General features: G+C 38.6%; 1 protein-coding gene across 5 annotated transcripts in view; it reads right to left on the reverse strand.

The window, feature by feature from the left end:
* Positions 1-9,641: 9,641 nt before the first annotated feature.
* The window catches only part of LOC149822115 (uncharacterized protein At4g17910-like), a 96,947-nt gene continuing 85,822 nt past the window's right edge, over positions 9,642-20,766 (reverse strand). For all 5 annotated transcript variants that reach the window (XM_089980832.1, XM_089980831.1, XM_089980834.1 and 2 more), the window contains 2 exons: positions 9,958-10,056; positions 9,642-9,865 (listed from right to left, as the gene is read on the reverse strand). In XM_089980832.1, coding sequence (XP_089836958.1) covers positions 9,713-9,865; positions 9,958-10,056 — 252 coding nt within the window. In that variant the 3' untranslated portion in view covers positions 9,642-9,712. The remainder of the gene's footprint in view (positions 9,866-9,957; positions 10,057-20,766) is intronic.

The raw sequence follows: 20,766 nt of genomic DNA on the forward strand, positions 1-20,766 counted from the left end.
AACAATGTGAGAGAGATTTCGCCATTATAGGCTATAAACCCGCAAACAAAAAAAAAAAATAGTTTTCAAAAAAAAATTACATTCAACAAAAATTTGTAGCAAGCATACACTTCAAATACGTTTTCAAAAAATACAAACCCCTTACATCCTTTGTGAAACCCGAACCCCAAGATTATTTATCAAACATTTTTTTTATTTAAAAAACTTGATGAGATATCATTTACTTAGGAATCCCAAGATCACAAATAGGGATGGGTTTCAACAATTTAACAAAAAACTTCACATCTAATTCATTCACAAAATGCAAGAGTTTGTATATCATATATATATATATATATATATATATATATATATATATATATATATATATATATATATATATATATATATATATATATATATATATATATATATATATATTCATTATAAACAAAACCCCAAAAGTTTTCCCCAAAAGAAAGTCCAAAAGTCGATCCGCCAAGACCCATGAGCATACGTTGTCTGTCGCACCCTATTCTGCCTTTGGTTTCGCCCCTAAAACAGTTTAGTAAAAACGTGTGAGATAAAATTAACTTTATCGCATACAGTACTCCATCCACACGATCTCCAGTGAGTATGAGTCACACATGAGGAGGACACAAAGGAATCGGCTCGGTCCAAATTGGGGTTGGTTCACAGACCAAAGAGTACACACACGTACATAAGGAACTCAAGAGGAGTCGACCCTACAATCCCAAGAGTCAACCCTCAGAAATAAGTCTAACATCAATAGACCAAAAAGGAGTTGACCATTCACATATAAGGGTCGACCCTTGGAAATACAAAACATCAATTACACAAAAGGAGTTGACTCTCCCAACACGAGGGTCGACTCTTAGAATAGAAAAATCATAACTACATTAAAAAGGAGTGGACTCCTCCAACATAGGGGTCGACCCTCAGGTGCCTCATACACCAAGCTCACAAACTCATGCCATCTTGACCTACATGCACGAATATTTTATTAAATCTTTCATTTAATTTTTGTTGCTTTATATGAGATGCTTAACATACATTTTTTGTTGTGATCCTACTTTCTATCCAAAGAGCATCACTCCCCTTGCCTATGTGGGCGTCTTCGGTTTAAACAATGATGTTCATTAAACCATTTTATTATGCCTTTTAACCCTTGAAAAATACTGAGACACTTACACTAGAGTTCAAGACCCTTTATTAAGGCATCCCTCTCTCTGAAGCCCAAAATATGAAAACATTATCCCTTTCTAAAGACAATGTAGTGCACTACTAGGGATATTGCAGCAACTCCACCTCTGCCTCAAGTATCGGAATCCTAGTCCCCTAATCCCCATGGCTAGGGATGGTCCACTATTGACCAACTAACGTTATATGTTTTGTCACATGATTGGTGTTAATGATCGTCTATCTTTGACAAGCGTGCTCAAACCATACATTTTGGCGAGCACAAACCAATCTTTTAGTGAAGTTTGTCCTTAATTATTTATTTCTTATTCATCACATAACCTCACAATGCATTTATGCATGAAGTAGATCCCTCTTGGACCAACTCAAATCACAATGATGTTTTATTGTATAAAGATTGCTCAAAACAAGTAATATTGGTATTGCCAATGCATACATAGTTATTTGGGTTTGATTCCATCAAATCTCAGGCTTAACAACTCAAGCCTAAACTCAAAAATATCAAGAAAATCCATTTGAAGAACTCAGAAGTCGACTCTTAATGTTCAAGGGTTGACTTCATACAAGCAGGAGTGATTATGTACTCCCAAAGGTCAACTCTTGCAATTTAAGGATTGACTCTTTGTTTACAATAGTTGACTCCTCAGCTGTAGGGGTTGACTCTCAAGATATCAAGGGTTGACCTTGCACTATCGGGGTTGACTTTATGAAAATGAGGGTTCACTCTCGGGTTGGCTTCCACACCCTGTGATAAGTAGGAGGCTAACTCTTGTGCTTCAAAACAGATCACCCTAATGGAGGTTATAATAGGGGTTGACTCCTGCCTTATAGGGGTCGACTCCTGTGTTCAGATAGGAAAGAAAACAATATGAAAACTCCCATTTTTGATAGGTAAAAACACAAAACTTTGTTTATAAATATGTATAAAGCAAACAAACAGTTCACTGTAAAAAGTAACATATAAATCTACGTGATTTCATCATGCATATAGAACCCACAACCATTCATCCTTTCCAAAATAGTTCAACAACAAAAATCTTCATAAAAACAATGGCTCACACATGCAATTCATGCATAGATTCCATTCTTTACACAAAGAATCAAAACTATACAACATAAGGCTTCTGAAAACATGATGAAAACCGCATTTTGAGTCATGTTAAACTTAAAACATACAATTTCTTCAAAAACCTCTTTTCCAAATATGGTTTCTGAAAAACTTATGTTTGCAAATTCATCTACATGCTGCATACTTCCTAGAGGTCATGGGAGTAAGGTACTATACCTTTTTTTATTAAGCAAAAACACCCAAATAAAAATCCAAAAATTATTCAAGTTAAGCCCAAATTCGCAGGAACTCCTTAAGGTATTAAAACTCCTCCATAAAGTGGATTCAACTAGTTCAGCCTCTCCTCTTGCCACAATCTCAACAATGGCCTGAGAGAAGAAAAAGATGGAGGTAAGTGAGAGGGAGTGAGGGTTAATGTGTTTGCAGTTTGGTAGTAAAGGAGAAAATGGTAGAGAGGAAAAAAGTTTATGTGTAATGAGTTATTAAATTAACTTTAATGAAAACCCTTTTATAGGTTAAAACACATTCAATCGGTGGGCTAAGCTATCACTTTTTAATGACAACTGACCCTATTGTAATTACCTATTTACCCTAATAAAAAATAAATTTTCAATTTTAACCTTCTTTAACCATTTTTGCCCTTTTTAGCAAACTTAATTACAAGACTGTCATTTCTTATAAAAACCAATATCTTTTTCAAAAATCCTGTTTATATCCCTAAGACAATAATACCCAAACTCTTTGTTAGGAATATTGGGCATGTCCCTTGCACAAAAAGCCCATCATCTTTTTAAAAAAATGATGATTATGCCCTCGAATCCAAACAGGGCCGATCTAAACCCGAATTTCAATCGATTTGAGATCCAAAACCACAAGCAATGAATATTTGTCGCATATAAGACATTCATAACCCAAAAAGCTCACAATTAACTTAAACTATATTTATTTTTAATGTCTAAAAAAGTCAGGATGTTACATCATCTCCAAGCATACAATAAACACATTTCAAATGCAAACCCCCTATATCCTCTTCAAGCCTACAACAAATATATGCACTTGTAATGTTCAAATAAATCAAATTTTAATTTGTGTGGTGGATGTACACACTTTAAAAGTTATGTAGCATCTTTCTTACTATAGTAAAACAAAAAGAATTTAGAAATTGTATACACCCATCACAGGATAATTAAAACAATTAAATCATAAACAAGTAAATAAAGAGTTTAAAAATTGTAGCAAGGTAAAAAATTATAATTAAATAAAAAGAGTTTAGAAATTTTGGATATAGAATGAGGGCTTTGTCTGTGTGCATCCATGAAGGCCTTCTTCTCCTCTATGAATTTCCTAGTTGTGTTTCTCTCTCGCTCCATTTCCTATCTTTCTCACTTTCTTTTTGTTCTTTCTCGCTCTCATTTTTTTTGGTCAGTCTTTTGTTCTTCTCTTAATTGTTGGAACTCCGTTTATGTTGCCTCCAGCTGAGAAGATAACTCTGAAACTCAAATCTAACTGTAGAAGGATGGTTTAGATGGAATGACAAATGCACTCATCTCCCTCACATGTTTATACCGCTCCCTGAGGGCCTTGGTAAAGAGGTCTTGCTACATCATCAGTGGGCCTCCTTATGATAAAGATGTTGAACTTTTAATCTTCATATATTGTTTTTTCATTTGCACATCGATAATAATTGGTTATCATTAATTAATGATAATGTATAAATTATAATGAATGAATATGGCACTATAAAGTGTGAGTTACTTATAAAGGTGTTTTTTGCTTCGCTATAAATAAATGTCTTACAATTTGAATGGGTGTGTGTCTCTTTATAGAATGCACTCGCCATCGGTTTCTGCCCATCTATTTTAGTCTACAATTAACAAATTAAAATTTTATTAGGTCAAAAATATTTATCACTATATTATATTTAGGGAATAAAAAACTTACCCTTGTATGATACTTCTTGAAGTATAAATACAATCCACTGGTATGTAGGACCGTATGTTTTGCTCTATTCACCGAAGTTTTATTCGATGCCCACTATTAACCAAAGAAAGATCAATTAGTAGACGAAAATCTAAAAATTTGCACATTTATTTACTTATAGATATATATCAAATATTTATTTACTTATAAATATATATTCAAGCCGACATGAACATTGTGAAGTTCTGTCGTGAATGATATATGTTCTCTCTCAAACTCCTTCCGCACTACTAAATCTAATGGATGAATTAGTTTATTCTTATCGCTTACCCACCGAGTCTTATGCCACCTCATATTTGATGTTGTTTTTGTTGTCATGAACAACCGCTGCAACCTTGACTTTACACGAAAATATTGTAACACCTTTTAAGAAACTTTATTTTCTTTGCCTTTGTGTGGTTTTCATCTTAAAACATTATACTTTGGGCACATTTCATTCTTCTCATGCCCCTCTCAAAAAAGCACACATGCATCTATCTTTACGTAATCAAAGTGGATATGATTCACAAATTTATTCACCTCATAATAAGAGTTTGGCAATCTTTCTTACTCGGGCAATGCCTCCTTCAACAAATCAATCATCATGTTGAACGATCTTTTACTTTAATTATTCATTGTTTTAAAATATAACAAATTGATAAGAAAGCCTGTTTTGTTAACTTTGTAAAGCCTAGATGTAGATCGCATTGAGCATCACCCATTAAGTCTTAAAGGGGCTTGTGATTGCCATCATCATCTGGAGCTAGATTTAATGTTGTCCTCATAAAAACATCATCCAACATTTCTTTAACCTGATCATGAACCTCTATCATATCCTCTCTCTCATCATTATATACATCGTGAGTTTGGGCCACACTCACATGAGACTGAATATATTCTGGATTGAAACCACGTTCAATCAAGTGTACTTTAATCAGTCATAGAACTTTAAATTTTTTTGCAATGCAGTCCCGACATGGGCATCACATCCTACCAACGAAATCAACATGAGCACGTAACACTTCAATGAATCGATCAATTTCAGATATATAATGTTCAAAACTTCTATCGTAAATGTGTATCAATGATTGATCTATATTCATGGACGACGGCCCTACTATATTCAACAAGAGAATCTTTGATCAGTGAAATATAAAATCAGTTTATATATATATATATATATATATATATATATATATATCAGTTTAAAGAAAATGGAAAAAAAATCCAAGAGATAACTAGAAGGAGACCATAGATACAAACATGCATACAATTTGAAACCCCTAAGCAGGAAACGAGTGCATCAGATCACTTCATAATCCTAAATGAAACAAAAGAAAACAAATATATTTCGCATTCACATACATGATACAATGCTTGTATAAAAAAAACTAAAATCAAAGCATAAATGAACATGTATTATTAAAACCGTAAAATTTACTAAAGATACAATGATATAATGCTTGATTCCAATGTTTTTGTGAATGTATAGCATGGGAAATTCAGTGGCAAATACTCAAGGAAATGCTATATTTTTTTTGCAAATGCATGTATATTCAGCATTTTTGTGAATGAGTGCACATACAAGATACAATGCTTGATCCTAGTGTTTTTGTGAATGCATAGCATGGGCAATTCAATGACAAATACTCAAGGAAGTGATATATTTATTTTCATATGTTTCCCTCTAGATAATCCAAATTAGACCACTTCAAATTACTTATCCTCAAGAAGCCTATGCAATACACTAAAAGGTACATTTGCTCGCATAATCCATATACTAAGTTAAGCTTCACGCTTTTAACAAGATAGAGTTGGGAGCTCAAGAACTAGGCCATGTTCATCCAAAATTGAGATTCATGAACTTGACTATAGACATGTTCATTTGTATTTAAGAAATTTTCTATATTCAACTTTCATGTCCTAATAACATCCGCAATAAAACCAAAACAAATGTTGCTTAATGTTGGGGGAGAAACCAAAAGACACAAAAAGCTTTCTCTCTATGCAAGTCTTTCAGGAAATTAACAAACATTTTATAGGAATATCCGAATGAACCCCCAAAACACCAAATCTTATACAATCATGTCCACCATGATGGGTGTATACAATTTTTTAATCACAACACCACACGCATAACATGGTTTTTCACTCCATAACTCCAATTGGAGAAAACTAGCTACAGAACATCCATCTTCAAATTCATACAACCACCAAATACAAACAATGATACAGGACATGCAAGAGCAATCACAATTGCCATAAGAGCAAACTCAAAGAAGACGACGAACAACCAAGAAATACTCACCAAATTCAACAAAAAGGTTTAGAATTGACACACCTGATACTCTGGTTCAAAAAACAAAAATACATAATTGAAATGATTTTTACAAGAAATTCCTCAAAAACCATGCACTGACATCTAGCATCCTTTATTTCTAAACAAACCCACATAAGAAAAAACCAAACCCATAAACAACCAAATCAAAAAGACCCAAATCAATTAACAGAGAAATCCAAAAATTCTGAAATCTCAACTCCCCATCCCATGTACCAAAATGAAGTAAACCACAAGACCACCAAAGAGAAAAACCCTAATTATGACACGAGGGCTCCAAAACTCCACTACCCATTAAGATTGAAGTTTTTATTCACATACCAATGATGAAAAATCAAAACAAAGCAATCACTACATCAAAGAAATCGATGAAAAGACCAAACAAGCTCACAAGGGAACTCGTTGGAGTTGCGTCAAGGAGAGGATGCGAGAAGTAGAACCTCAGAAGAAAACAGAGAGAATGATAATTCTTGGGGGCTCACTAGAAGAATGTTCGAAGATTCGTGCAATATTTCCAAGCTCTCGGAGAGAAAGTGAGATTGCAAAGAGAGAGAGAGAGAGAGGGTCTGACGGGCCCTTTTTATAGATGTCACTCTATAACGGTGACATAACTATTGTCGTTATAGGGTTTTTCATTATAGAGTAAAACCCTATAACAGTGAGAGACATATCTCACCACTATTGATCTATAACAATGAGATCTTCTCATCATTAAAATGTTTTAACGGCAATATCTAATGGTCAGAGAATCTCGCCGTTATACATATGTCTTTAATGGCAAGATGTGTACAAAGGCAAGGCATTCTAGGGGATATTCAGCTTGCTGTTATTGATGAAGTTACTAGCGGCGAGATTCATGGCCGTAGTATAGTAATAACAGCAAGATATTTATGTCCCTTTTATTACCTATCAAATAGCGAGGACAAAAATTTCACTGCTATTGTTTTATCAATAGCAGTAAGATTTTTCCTCACTGAAAAAGAGTTGTCGCTATCGACCCTCATCCTTGTAGTGAATGGGCATCGGTTAGCAAGATGAAATCCCATCCTTTAACGACCAGGCAAAAAACATCGCTCTTCGTGAGTGCCCCATAGACCAAAGTGTTTTGGGCAGGAAGCAATCAACACCATCCTCAAGGTAAACACGGTAGACGTATGCCGTTGAAAAATCACCATTTTTATTTAGTGTCCAGATAGCACTGATGTCATTATTCGCCAATTTGATGAATTACTTAAAGAAACTGAAAACTGAAGCCGCCCCCTTCCAAATAGCCGAAGCCTTCTTCCTCCAGGAGGCATTGGGTTGTCAAGAGTCAACTGTCCCATTCAGATGATACCTTCTTGAGCGACATGCATATGCCATATATGGATGGTTTCAGACAATTGGGGCTCATAGGGCTGGAAATGAACTTGCATGTGATAAATGCATGATTGGTTGTTCCTTGCTAAAGACTTAGAGACGCGCACGTTATTACAAAATTGTAATAATTCGTGCATCCTTTTGGACATTTAGCGCACTTTCTGAGCGCCACTGAAGGTCCCAGTCTTTAATGCAGCTAATGCCTCTTTGGACACGTTTTGACCCCTTTGGGCCCGTTTTTTATGAATTTTTTTTTGGTTTTTGCACTGACCGTCCATCAAGCGCGTGATGGACCACCAGCATGATCAAGTAGGTGTTCAAGCACCTATTGATCAAGCAGCTACACTCTACTTTATATATATGTGTATGTGTGTGTGTGTACTGGTTGAACCAACAGGAATTGTCCGATCTAAATATTGGACAGTTCCTGTATAACCCTAACTGGCCCTTTTGTCAAACGAAGGATCAGCGGCGCACAACTGTCTAAAAATCATGATGATACACCCTACTATATATATATATATATATATATATATATATATATATATATATATATATATATCAGATTTAGACATGATATGAGACCCTCATAAAAGATTCAGAGCATATTTCTGGACTCAATTGAGATGTGGAGCTGGCTGAGACCAGACTCATTTTCTTTAGGAGGTGAAAATGGTGGATCCTGATGGCTCCAAACCACCCATATTCATGTATGTTGGGGTCATCCTCTTCCTCTCTCATAGGTATGCGGCAGACAAAAGTCTGAAACTAACGCTTAAACCCATCCCAGTTCATCCATAAGCACATACACTTGAAACTGGTTGGATCCGGATTCATTGGTATCCTAACCATTCCAATTCAACTCCATGAAGTTCCCAAGTATTTTTCATTTTTCTCAAGCCTTTTTCTACTTTCACTGATTATGCTCTGAGATTGGAGGTTCAACCAAGTGCGGATTCAAGCCTTAAATCCTGCGTACTACAAATACACCCCAGACCTTGAACCATTTACTAACAGTGTCAGGATACCTAAGTTTTAAATATTTTCAAGATGAGCTGAAACTCTAAAATGTCCACAACTCTTTCAGATTTAGCTGACTGAATCACATAAAGAGTAACAAACAAAGGATGAATCATTTCTCTTTAAGGATTGATGGCTAAGATTAAGAGCAGTATGCATCCAGTCAATGATCAATGCTATGGGGGCCTGAAAGGAATGCAGCTTTAAGAGATTTGGTCTACAGAAATCATATAAACCTTGTGACGTAGAATAACAAGATCTTAAGATTTGGATTTTGCATCTCCCTAGGTTCGGCTGGTGCAGCCAGCCCAGTACCCTGATTCAAGTCTGGTATGTCAAATAATTCTTTGAATGAGGATCCTCTTAGGGTGTGTTTGTATACCGCGGAAGGAGGCTTCGCGCCACAATACGTGTAGAGCCTACTCTTCTCCCCCACATGGAAAGTGATTCTGCTGAAACGGGGATGGTCCCATTGATTTAGGGACTCTTTCTGCAAGGAAAGAGAGCCCGTTGGCATAGCCACGGTGGGGGGCTGCAGCAACATTTCGTGCTTCATGCATTTCCACGGAAACCCCCGTGTTTCCATGGCACGCAACGCACCCTTAGTCTTGCGCATTAGTAGCAGAATTGGTATTATACATAAATATAAAACGTGATTCAATAAATACTCCCCAGGTATGATATTCAAAAATATAGTACACAAAATTCCTCTTTATTCTGATATATGGTGGCAGGGGATGTCTACCATATTGCTCTCAAAGTGAAGGTTACCAAAATTTTAACTTCACATTAAAAAACTTGGCGCATCCGATCAGAAAAGTCAAAGACACGGAATATGCAAGCAGTATGCCAAGAGCTGTGGTCGATGAGACAAAGAGAGTATCAACTGTCATGTTTATCAACCCTGTGAGGATGTTTGCCTGCATTCAGAAACGCCAAGGTGAGCAGTAAAATAAAGCAACCAGAAATGAACCAAAAGTTAATAGCAGCTGAATAGAAAGCTTATTCTTACCACAAGAAATGAAGCTAGTAAATTTTGATCAAATGCTTCTTCAAGGATCAACATATTTGATCTTGGGAGCAGATCTGAAAGCATCAAAATTGCCAGCACCTACAAGCAAGATATGAAAGAGAATTTTATACGATGGGTCTATACTAGCAATATAAGAGGGCTGACTTAAGGTAAGAAAAATGGAAACTAAGAGAAGTATCCTATGTCACACGGATAGGGATGTGGACACGGGAAACAATGTGAATATGCTTGGTATGATACAATAAATTTCAAAAAATAGGTGTCGTAAATACACATAGACGTGTGTGTGTGTGTGTGTGTGTGTGTGTGTGTGTGTGAAACAACAATTCTAAATCACTATAATTAGGAAGATAACATAATGAAACTAAGTTGAAAATGAAATGTAAACTGACGTCAAATTTCAAAAGAAAAAACATTCAAGGGAATAAGAATTAAATAAGATGATAAAAGGAAATAGATGAAGTTAGTGACACGATGTTGACTGTGTGAAACTGGTTTGATTATGCCTATGAAGTGTCCGAATGTCGTATCATGTCGACAAGGGATATGCATGCTATGTGAAGTGTCCCTGTGGCATAAGACAAACCATGGCAAATATAGGAAAGAGACTGAAAGTGAAGAGCATTTGCACATAACCGATATATGTCATATGTGATATGCCCTGAACATAAAAGTTGAAAGGCACCTCCATGGGTGGCAAATCATATCTAATATGACACTTTAAAACTGAGGTGCTACCAAAGAACTGTAATGAAACAAGAAAGAATACAATAACAAGGCCGCTAAGGGCAATCAAGAGACAAAACAATGTGCACAAGCACTAACCCAATAAAGGACAATACGCAAGCCACTTAAGGGCAAATTCAATAGCCCAAAACACACTCACAATAGCCACTAATGCGCAATGCAAAATATAAAAAATATAAATTTTATTCACTTCAAATGCTTAAGAAAAGCATAAGAGATGTGGGGAGGATCCCACATATATTTGCAACAAAGAGGAGAAAAAGGCTAGCACAACTAGCCGTTGGGCTAGTCCAATGGCTAGTTTGACTAGCAGTTGGGCTAGTCCCAAAGGCTACCAAAAAAATTCAAAACTGCCTCTTATGGGCAGGGCCTATTACAATAAAAAGAAATAAAAATAAAAATAAAAATTTACATAAAACTCCTAGATTACAAACTATATATATATGTGTGTGTGTCTCTGTCACATGGGTGCGGGTGCGGGTGCGGGTGCGGGTGCGGGGATGCGGCACTTCCAAAAAACCCGGGTGCGGGGGTGCGGCAGGGGCAAAAATGTAAAATATATGTATATATATATAAATAATTTTGAAGTTTTAACAGTCTAACATTTAACAGTTAACATTGTCATAATATCATTCATCATACATGCAGTATATCAACCTAAATATCAAATTATCAATCAAATAAGTAAAGCAATTACATAAATCGACCTAAATATCAATCAAATAAGTAAAGCGTAAAATAACTAAATTACATACCAAAGTATATCCTGATGAAGTAATGGATGTTAATAATTTTCTTCTTCATCATCAAATCCATCATTAGAAGGAATACTGGGCTTAACTAAATCCATGTTTGTTACGTTAAATTCATGTTCTCCCTCGAAGTCACACTCTTCTGGGTTTACATCCCAAAATTTGGATGTTCCTTGTCTGCGTTATAAACCCAATTTGAAGATGATAAATACAATACAAGTATATTTAAATGAAAATTAAGAAATAATCAAATAACTAAGAGAGCAAATTAGTACTTGTATTCATCATTGCTTCGTGAAAGTAATCGAAGATTTGAATGAACATATACTAAATCCTCTGCACGCTTGCTGGTGAGTTTGTTTCTCTTCATGTTGTGGATTTGAGAATATGTGCTCCAATTTCTTTCACAACAAGATGAACTAGCAGGCTGCGATAGCAATCTTAATGCAAGACGTTGGAGAAGAGGTGTTTCTGATCCAAATGTTGACCATCGTGTAATAGGATCTATATTATCTTCTTCTCTCCTGAATAATGTCAGTCCATATAATCTCGAAGATGAAAATTTTTCAAACACTTGCGTGACTTGATATAGAAGATATGCTTCTGAAAAAAGTCTTGTCATACACATTTCTATGTCTTGATAGCGCTGGGTCTAAATTTGGAGGGACACGACCAATACCACCAGCTCGCCACTTATTTGCATAATATTTTGGATTAAGAGAATGTGTCATGCAATGCAAAGGAGTGTTGCTCTTATCCCATCTTCTGACTAAAATTGAATGAATGTGATTAAAAAAATTTGAATCATCCAATGCAAGATTTTTTTCTTCATGCTTGAAAACTATAGCTTGTATTTTTTCAATCATATTATCCCACATTTCATAAACTCTGTAAAGCATGGACTCATCCTTATCAACTTCTCTTAACATTTCTCAAATAGGTTGTGTAAATTGAAGGAAGTATACCACTCTATCCCAAAACTCATCATCAAGAATGAATTTTTTAATTTCTTAAGCCTTGATATCATCATCAGCACGATAGAATGTCCAATTTTCATCAGTCACCATGTTAATCAAAGCATTCTTCACTCTTTTAATCATCTTCATCATCACAATGATGGACGCAAAACGTGTTTCAGCGACCTTTAACAATTTCAAATCAGAATGCCTATTAAATATAGCATTAGCACGATGGTGGTTAACAACAAAATTCCTAATGCTTTTGACATTTCTTTCTAAATCTTCAATCCATGAACATAAAGCATATGCTTATGAATTTTCTTCTTCTTTGGGGTTGCAGATGCTCTTTAAGGCTAGATTTAAGTTGTGTGTTACACATGGAGTCCAAAAAATATGAGGGTACTCACTCTCCAAACTCAACACTGCACTTTTACAAACTGGAGCGTTGTCTGTAATGATTTGTACCACTTTCTGATCACCCACTTCTTTTATCACTTCTATAAACAATCCCTTCAAATACTCTGCATTTTTATATTTCTCATATGCATCAACTGCTTTCAAGAATATTGGGTCACTAAGCGAACAAGCAATGAAATTGATTAATGGACGCCTTTGAATATCTGTTCATCCATCAGACACAATAGAAACTCCATTTTGCTCCCATGAATATTTTTTAATCTATAGCAACCTCTCCGCATTTGCCCTCTCTTCTGCAAAGAAGTGTGGTTCGTATTTTTTCTAAACTTGGAGGCACATAACCATTCAAATTACAATTTGCCAAGGATGTTACTAAATCCTTCCAATAAAGATTTCTAGCCGCATTAAATGGGAGTGAACCAGAATAAAAATACCTCCCAACTTTTCTATCAAATTCTTCTCTTCCATATGTATTGAATGTTGCTTGTATCGTTCCTCTACCTCCTACATTGACTTTTCTTTTCTTTTCAGCATATTCTTGGTGGCTTGCAAATGGCACACTAACTGCAGAAGAATCGGCCATTGCCCTTCTCTTCTCATATTCTTCTTGTATTTTCTTGTATTGTCTTCGCATTGCCTCATCAACTTTTTTGCAAGCTGAAATGCCATATCCTGGTATCTTCAACAAATGAGCATTCACTCTTGTGTAAGACCCAACAAAATCTCTTTCGCAGAGCTTGCATCGAAATCTCTTGTTTTCACCACCTCCTTCTCCAGTTTTTGCAAGTTTATCTACATGTACCCCATAGTGGCCCCACATCATCAATCTCACTGCAACTAGCAGCAGAACTCACATGTTGGGATGAGGATGACGCAAGTCATTTCCCTTTATCTGTCATTTTTATCCTAAAAACACACCAAAAAAATACATTAAAATTTTCAAATCAATTATACTCGACCCCCTACCCCTGTCGAAAACACAGGGAGAAGGGGGGGCTCAGCCCCTCCCCTGCCGACCAAACAAGAGAGCGAGAACGAGGGGGGCTCGGCCCCTCACCTGCCGAAAACAGAGGGAGCAGGGGGGGGGGGGCTCAGCCCCTCCCCTGCCGACCCAACAAGAGAGCGAGAGGGGGGGCTTGGCCCCTCCCCTGAAATCAAAGGGAGTAGGGTGGGGGGCTCGGCCCCTCCCCTACCAAAAACAGGGAGGGGCTCAACCCCCTCCCCTACCAAAAACAGGGAGGGGCTCAACCTCCTCCCCTATTGACCCAACAAGAGAGCAAGAGGGGGGGCTCGGCCCCTCCCCTGAAATCAAAGGGAGTAGGGTGGGGGGCTCGGCCCCTCCCCTGCCAAAAACAGGGAGGGGCTCAGCCCCTTCCCTACCGAAAATAGAGGGAGCAGGGGGTGCTCAACCCCTCCCCTGTCGACCCTACAAGAAAGCGAGAGGGGGGGCTAGGCCCCTCCCCTACCGAAAACAGAGGGAGCAGGGGGGGCTCAGCCCCTCCCCTGTCGACCCAACAAGAGAGCGAGAGGGGGGAGGGGCTCGGCGCCTCCCCTGCCGACCCAAAAAGAGAGTCAGAGGGGGGGCTCGGCCCATCCTGTGCCGAAAACAGAGGGAGCAAGGGGGGGGCTCAGCCCCTCCCCTGTCGACCCAACAAGAGAGCGAGAGGGGGGAGGGGCTCGACCCCTCCCGTGCGGACCCAAAAAGAGAGCCAGAGGGGGGGCTCGGCCCCTCCTGTGCCGAAAACAGAGGGAGCAGGGGGGGCTCAGCCCCTCCCCTGTCGACCCAACAAGAGAGTGAGAGAGGGGGTGGGGGGCTTGGCCCCTTCCCTGTCGACCCAACAAGAGAGCGAAAAGGGAAGGGGGTGCTCGGCCCCTCCCCTTCCATCCCAACAAGAGAGTGAGAGGAGGGAGCAAGAGGGGGGGCTCGGCCCCTCCCCTGCTGACCCAACAAGAGAGCAAGAGGGTGAGGAGGGGGGGAGGGGGGCTCGACCCCTCCCATGTCGACACAAGAAGAGAGCGAGAGAGGGTACATACCTGCGAAAGGAGAGGAGGAGCCTGGGAGGTGGAGCTGGGGCATCGATAGGAGAGAGCTCGAGCTCTGGGGGAGAGGAGAGGAGAGATTAGGGGCAAAAAAAAAATTGCCCTAATCCTCCTTTTCATCGAGAAATTTTTTTTTAACACCAAAAAAGTGGAACCGCACCCAGGGTCGTGTTGCACGTGCACCCACGTCGCATCGCGTCGACACGGGTGTGGCACCCAGTGTTGTGAGAGGCGTACGCCTCAGTACCTGAAGCGTACGCCTCAGAGGCGAGGCGCACGCTCAAGGTACTGAGGTGTGCTGTGATGCGCAAATTGCCGATGGATCCACCTACTGAAGCCTTCCTTCATCCCCAAGTCTTCCTCCTCCGCCCGATTTGTCGGCTGTGCTAACCCCAAGTGTCGGTGGATCCACCGCCAGGTGCCGGCCAGCTGCTCCACCGCCGCTCCCTGCCTCCCCTCCCACCGCTTCACTTTCATACCAGTTGTGAGAGGCGTACGCCTCAGTACCAGAGGCGAAGCGCAGGCTCAACGCCTCGCTTCGCCTCATCGCATTTAACAACCTTGGTGGCACCTATTTTGCCGAGTCCCTGTGACTTAGGTGTGTGTGTGTGTGTTACAAACTAACACATGTAAATATGTAACGTGTGTGTATGGGAATGTTAGAACGCACAACCATTTGTGCATTGTAACATCATGCACAAGAGAATCTTGGACAAAATATGCCCCCTAGAATGGCGTTTTTTGAAACTTTTGAGTTGGGCTTTTTGTCTATTTTACACATTTATTTCTTAAAAGACAAGCGTGCCCTTCCTATCATTTCCCTAATTCATTCACCATCTTCCAACACCTCAATGCTCCTGAGGTCTTGGTCCTAATCTTCAAGAGCAAGAGGGTATTAAATAAAAAATAAAAAGAAAAATATAGTACATACGCCAGAAATCGATGAGCATTTCGAAGTTGATTATTTGAATTGCAAAGAAAGAAAAAAAATAGAATAATATGGATGGGCAGAAACAGGTTAGCAAGAGGGGGATTGGGAGTTTTCCAATTAGTAGACAGGTTAGCAAGAGGGGGATAGGGCAGGGAAGAGTGTAGCTTTTAATAATTAAATAATGGAATTTAGAAAAGGACAAAAAACCCAACTTAAGAATGAAGAGAAAATTGTTTTGTCTAATATTTTTTTGTGCATGATATTACAATGTATATATATAAGATGTATTTTAACACTCCCTCTCAAACTTATGGGGTGATAACCAAAGTTTGTATAAGAAATCGAGAGATAGGTTTACTTCACGACTCAGCCTGCACAAAAAATAGAGAGAAAGAGAGAAAGGGAGAAGCACAAAAGTTGAGGCGGCTTAACACGCACGACCTCCAAGCCCTAATCCTTATAAATAGAAGCAAGTATACAATAGGACGATATTATAGAAATATTACAGAAATGCCATTAATGAAACATCATTGTGCGTGTTTTATTTAACGTGCGTATGGATCTGGATCCAAATCCATACGCATACTATATTTTAACACCCTCCCTCAAGTTGTACGTGGTTTTGGAGCATGTACAACTTGCTCTTCAATAACCAAAATTGACGTCTTGTTAACCCCTTGATAAACAAGTCTGCCACTTGATCTTCTGTTCGAACATAACGTAGTTCTATCTCCTTCATCTCGACTTTCTGCCGTATAAAATGTTGATCAATCTCAATATGCTTTGTTTTGCTATGCCGAATAGGATTACACGCAATGTTTATTGCGCTTTGGTTGTCACAAAGAAAAAATGATCGAATAATTGTCTCTCCAAGGTCACTCAATAAGTGTCTAATCCATGTAGCTTCTGTCGTGCCTGAAGCCATCGACCTGTATTCAGCCTCTGTACTTGATCGTTCCACTGCCTTTTGTTTTTTGCTGCTCCAGGACACTAAATTGTGTCCAATATATACACAATATCCAGAGACAGATCGTCTCTCATCTGGATCCCCTGCCCAATCTGCGTCTGTATAAGTGATGAGTTCATGCCCTTTATGTAGGTTATCGTTCTTGCGATAAACAAGTCTGCTTCCTGTAGTTCCTTTTAAATAGCGTAGAATGCGCTTCACAGCTTCCATATAACCTTCTATTAGAGCATGCATAAACTGGGATACCTGATTGACAGCATAAACTATATCAGGTTTGGTAAAGGTCAAATACTGCAACATCCCCACAAGGCTTTTATACGTTGTAGGGTTGACACAAAGATGGCCGTCTTCAGAGCTCAGCCTTTGATGTAATACACTCAGAGTGTTGACTGGTTTGTAATTCGTCATCCCGGCTCTTTCTAGAAGATCAAGAGTGTATTTTTGTTAATGTGTTTTGTTGTCTGTCAACTTCCATACCAAGGAAGTACCTCAACTCCCCTAAATCTTTCATCTTGAAGGTTTTCATTAAAAAACGCTTCACGTCTTGCACATAGTTATCTGAACTCCCAGTGATCACAATGTCATCAACATATATAAGAAGTATAACGATATATGTCTTTTGGTAAATAAAGAGCGAGTGTTCCAGAGAGCATCTTCTAAAACCATAGCCTTGAATTTGCATGGAGAAACTTTCAAACCAAGAACGGGACGCCTGTTTCAACCCATACAAAGATTTCCTTAGTTTACACACCCAGGCAGTAGGATCCTTCTCGGCATATCCAGGTGGTTGCTCATATATACTTCCTCCTTTAAAGTTCCATGCAAGAATGCATTTTTAACATCCATCTGGCTAAGCCTCCATCCTCGGTTAACTGCTAGGGATATAATGACACGAATTGTATCCATTTTGACTACCGAACTAAAAGTTTTGTCGCAATCTTCACCATATTGTTGTATGGATCCCCGAGCAACAAGTCGCGCCTTATATCTGTCAATACTTCCTTCGGGCTTATACTTTGTTTTATAAACCCATTTTGAGCCAACTACATTCTTTCCTTCCGTTCGAGGTACTATTTCCCAAGCCTGGCACTCATGAAGTGCTTTCATTTCTTCATTCATAGCTTTCGTCCAATGACGGGATTGAAGGGCTTGATTAAAACAAGTGGGTTCCTTCTGTTTTGTGAGCTAAGACATGAACAACTGGAAGTCAAGAGAAAATGTCTCATAACTCACTCATCGTTGAATAGGATGCCTAATGCATGATGACCTTTGAACCGGATCATTAGTGATGCTTTCCACATTCCTCGGCCATGTATTTTTGTCCCTTCTAGTGTATATCTGTCCAAAGAAGCGTTCTACTGGAGGTGGCTCAACTGGAGATGGATCAACATGTGTCTGTGAGTCATCCAACTCCTTACTCAAGCCAAAGGAAGGACAATTTGCCTAACATGTTTCTCTTGTATTAGCAAAAAGATCTGCGTTCATCCAGGGATTATATACCTCTACTTCTCGAGATGGCAGCTCTTCGAAGTCATTGATCTGAAAATTTTGTTCATCAAAAACAACATTTTTGGAGGTCCTAATACATTTTGTAATAGGGTCATAACATCGATAGCCTTTGTATTCATTTGCATACCCAACAAATCTGCACTTCGCGGCCTTGTCCTGAAACTTATTTCGTAGAGATGAATCAATATGTACATAACATACACAACATAAAACACGCAGCTCATCATAAGAGGATTGTTGCCCAAATAAAGTATAATAGGGAGATTTTCGATCCAGAAGTGCCATAGGAAGACGATTTATGACATGAACAGATGTGTGAAAAACTTCTGTCCAAAGACTAACGGGCACATTGCTATCATGTAACATGTGCAGCGCACTCTCGACAATATGCTTGTGTTTCCTCTCCGCAACCCCATTTTGTTGAGGGGCATGAGGGCAAGAAACATGTCGACTTATTCCTTTATCTCGAAGAAAGGCAATAAACTCGTTCGATGAGTACTCTCCTCCACCATCACATTGTAAATGCACAATATCATAGGAAAACTTGGTTTTGACCATCGAATGGAATTCTCAAAATATTTGGAAAACTTCATGTTTATGTTTCAAGAAATATATCCAAGTATAACGGGAATAAGAATCAATAAATATAACATAGTAACGACTGCCAGAAAAAGAAGGAATAGGTGCGGGTCCCCAAACATCGGAACAAATAATCTCAAATGGCCTTGAAGCTCTTTTATCAATGATATGAAACGAAAGAACATGACTTTTGCAGAGTTCATATGAGGAACATTTATTACTTTCTAAAAATGAACATAAACTAGACTCTAGAAGAAGACCATCAGATACAAGATTTTCAACGAAGCCCCAACTACAATGTCCCAAGCGACTGTGCCAAATATCTAGCTTATTACAATGAGATGAATTAAAAACTTTCAATGAAGGGAAAAACAAAGACTCTGAAGGCGAAGACACTGAAGAATGCTTGGACGACTTCAACTGGAGAACTAGGACTAAAGGCAAAGACACTGAGGGAATCTCCTTGAAGACGTACATGTTTCTTTGTCGCTCCCCCTTAGCAAATGTCTCCTTCGTTCGTAGATCCTTAACATAAACAGAAGAGGGAGTAAATTCGACGAAAGAATTCATATCGTCAACAAGTTTAGCTACAGAGACAATGTTCTTTTTAATATTAGGGGCAAGGAGGACATTGGATAAGTGAAGTGAGGACTTTGACATAGGGATATGTGCACTGCCAGTATGACTAATGAAGTGATAAGTTTCATCTCCCGTAACTATACTACCTTTTTCAAAATAAGGCAATAAGTGAGATAACTTACCCGCATTACCCATGACATGAGTGGCAACACCAGAATCAACGTACCACTCGCCTTGCTCATTTTGCTTGATCGTCATCTGTGACAATGATGATAACAAAAGTTGTTGCACATCTGTAGATGGCGCTTTTGTGTCCACAGTAGAAGCTTTATTTTCACTTTGGTTTATTTTTCCTCTATTCTGCAGATTAAAGCAACAATCGACTTTCACATGTCCTCTTTTGTTACATAAGAAACAAGTGGGCACTCTCCTCTGATTCACTACATTAAAAACACCTGAAATATTAGGTGTAGGTAAAATATCGCGTCCTCCCTGTCCAAAACGGCCTCGGCCTCTGCCTCCTTGATGCCCTGCATTCCCTCGTCCAAAACCTACAGAAGTCTCAATAGCCAAAACTGAATGGGAACGAGCTGATTCATTTCCTTCTGCCCTTTGTTTCATAATCATCTTATGCTGAAGAAGTTTCGCTTGAAGATCGTCAAAATTGGGCAAGTGAGGAAGACATGTCAAAGTTGTGGTAAACATGTCAAAATCAGAGCTCAACCCATTAAGGAGTTGGTGTACTTTGTCTTTATCTGAAATAGCACTTTCAATAACAGCCAATTGGTCAGTAATACTCTTCAAGCGGCCTATGTATTCTATAACTGTCGTGGAGCCTTTCTTTAAACTTTGAAACTCATTCTTTAAATACATAACTCGGGCTTCTGATGTCTGAGAGAGCTTACTCCATAAATCTGTCGCAGTGCAATCATCTGAAAGAGTAGTCAACACTTCTTGGGAAAGTGTTGACGTAATATACGCAACCAAAGATTGATCCCGCTTTCTCCAAGTTGTATACTCTGGATTCTTAATAGATTTGGTAATTGCATCACCCCTTTCATCCTTGGTTTCCTGCAAAATAAGTTGTGGTGGTACAGGAATGAAACCATCCAGATGTTCATCGAGATCCTGACTCTGTATAAACGGAAGTATTTGTCTCTTCCATGTTAAGAAATTAGAATGAGTAAGTTTTTCTGTAACAAGCTGATTTAAGAAACTTGCAGAGGGACTAGATGACGAGTATGAATCCATATCAACGAAAACAACGAATATGCGAACAAAACGGATTGAAGAAAACAAACTGAGTTG

Source organism: Nuphar pumila, chromosome 11 (assembly GCF_984573655.1).
Source record: "Nuphar pumila chromosome 11, dmNupPumi1.hap1.1, whole genome shotgun sequence".
NCBI classification, from domain to species: Eukaryota; Viridiplantae; Streptophyta; class Magnoliopsida; order Nymphaeales; family Nymphaeaceae; genus Nuphar; species Nuphar pumila.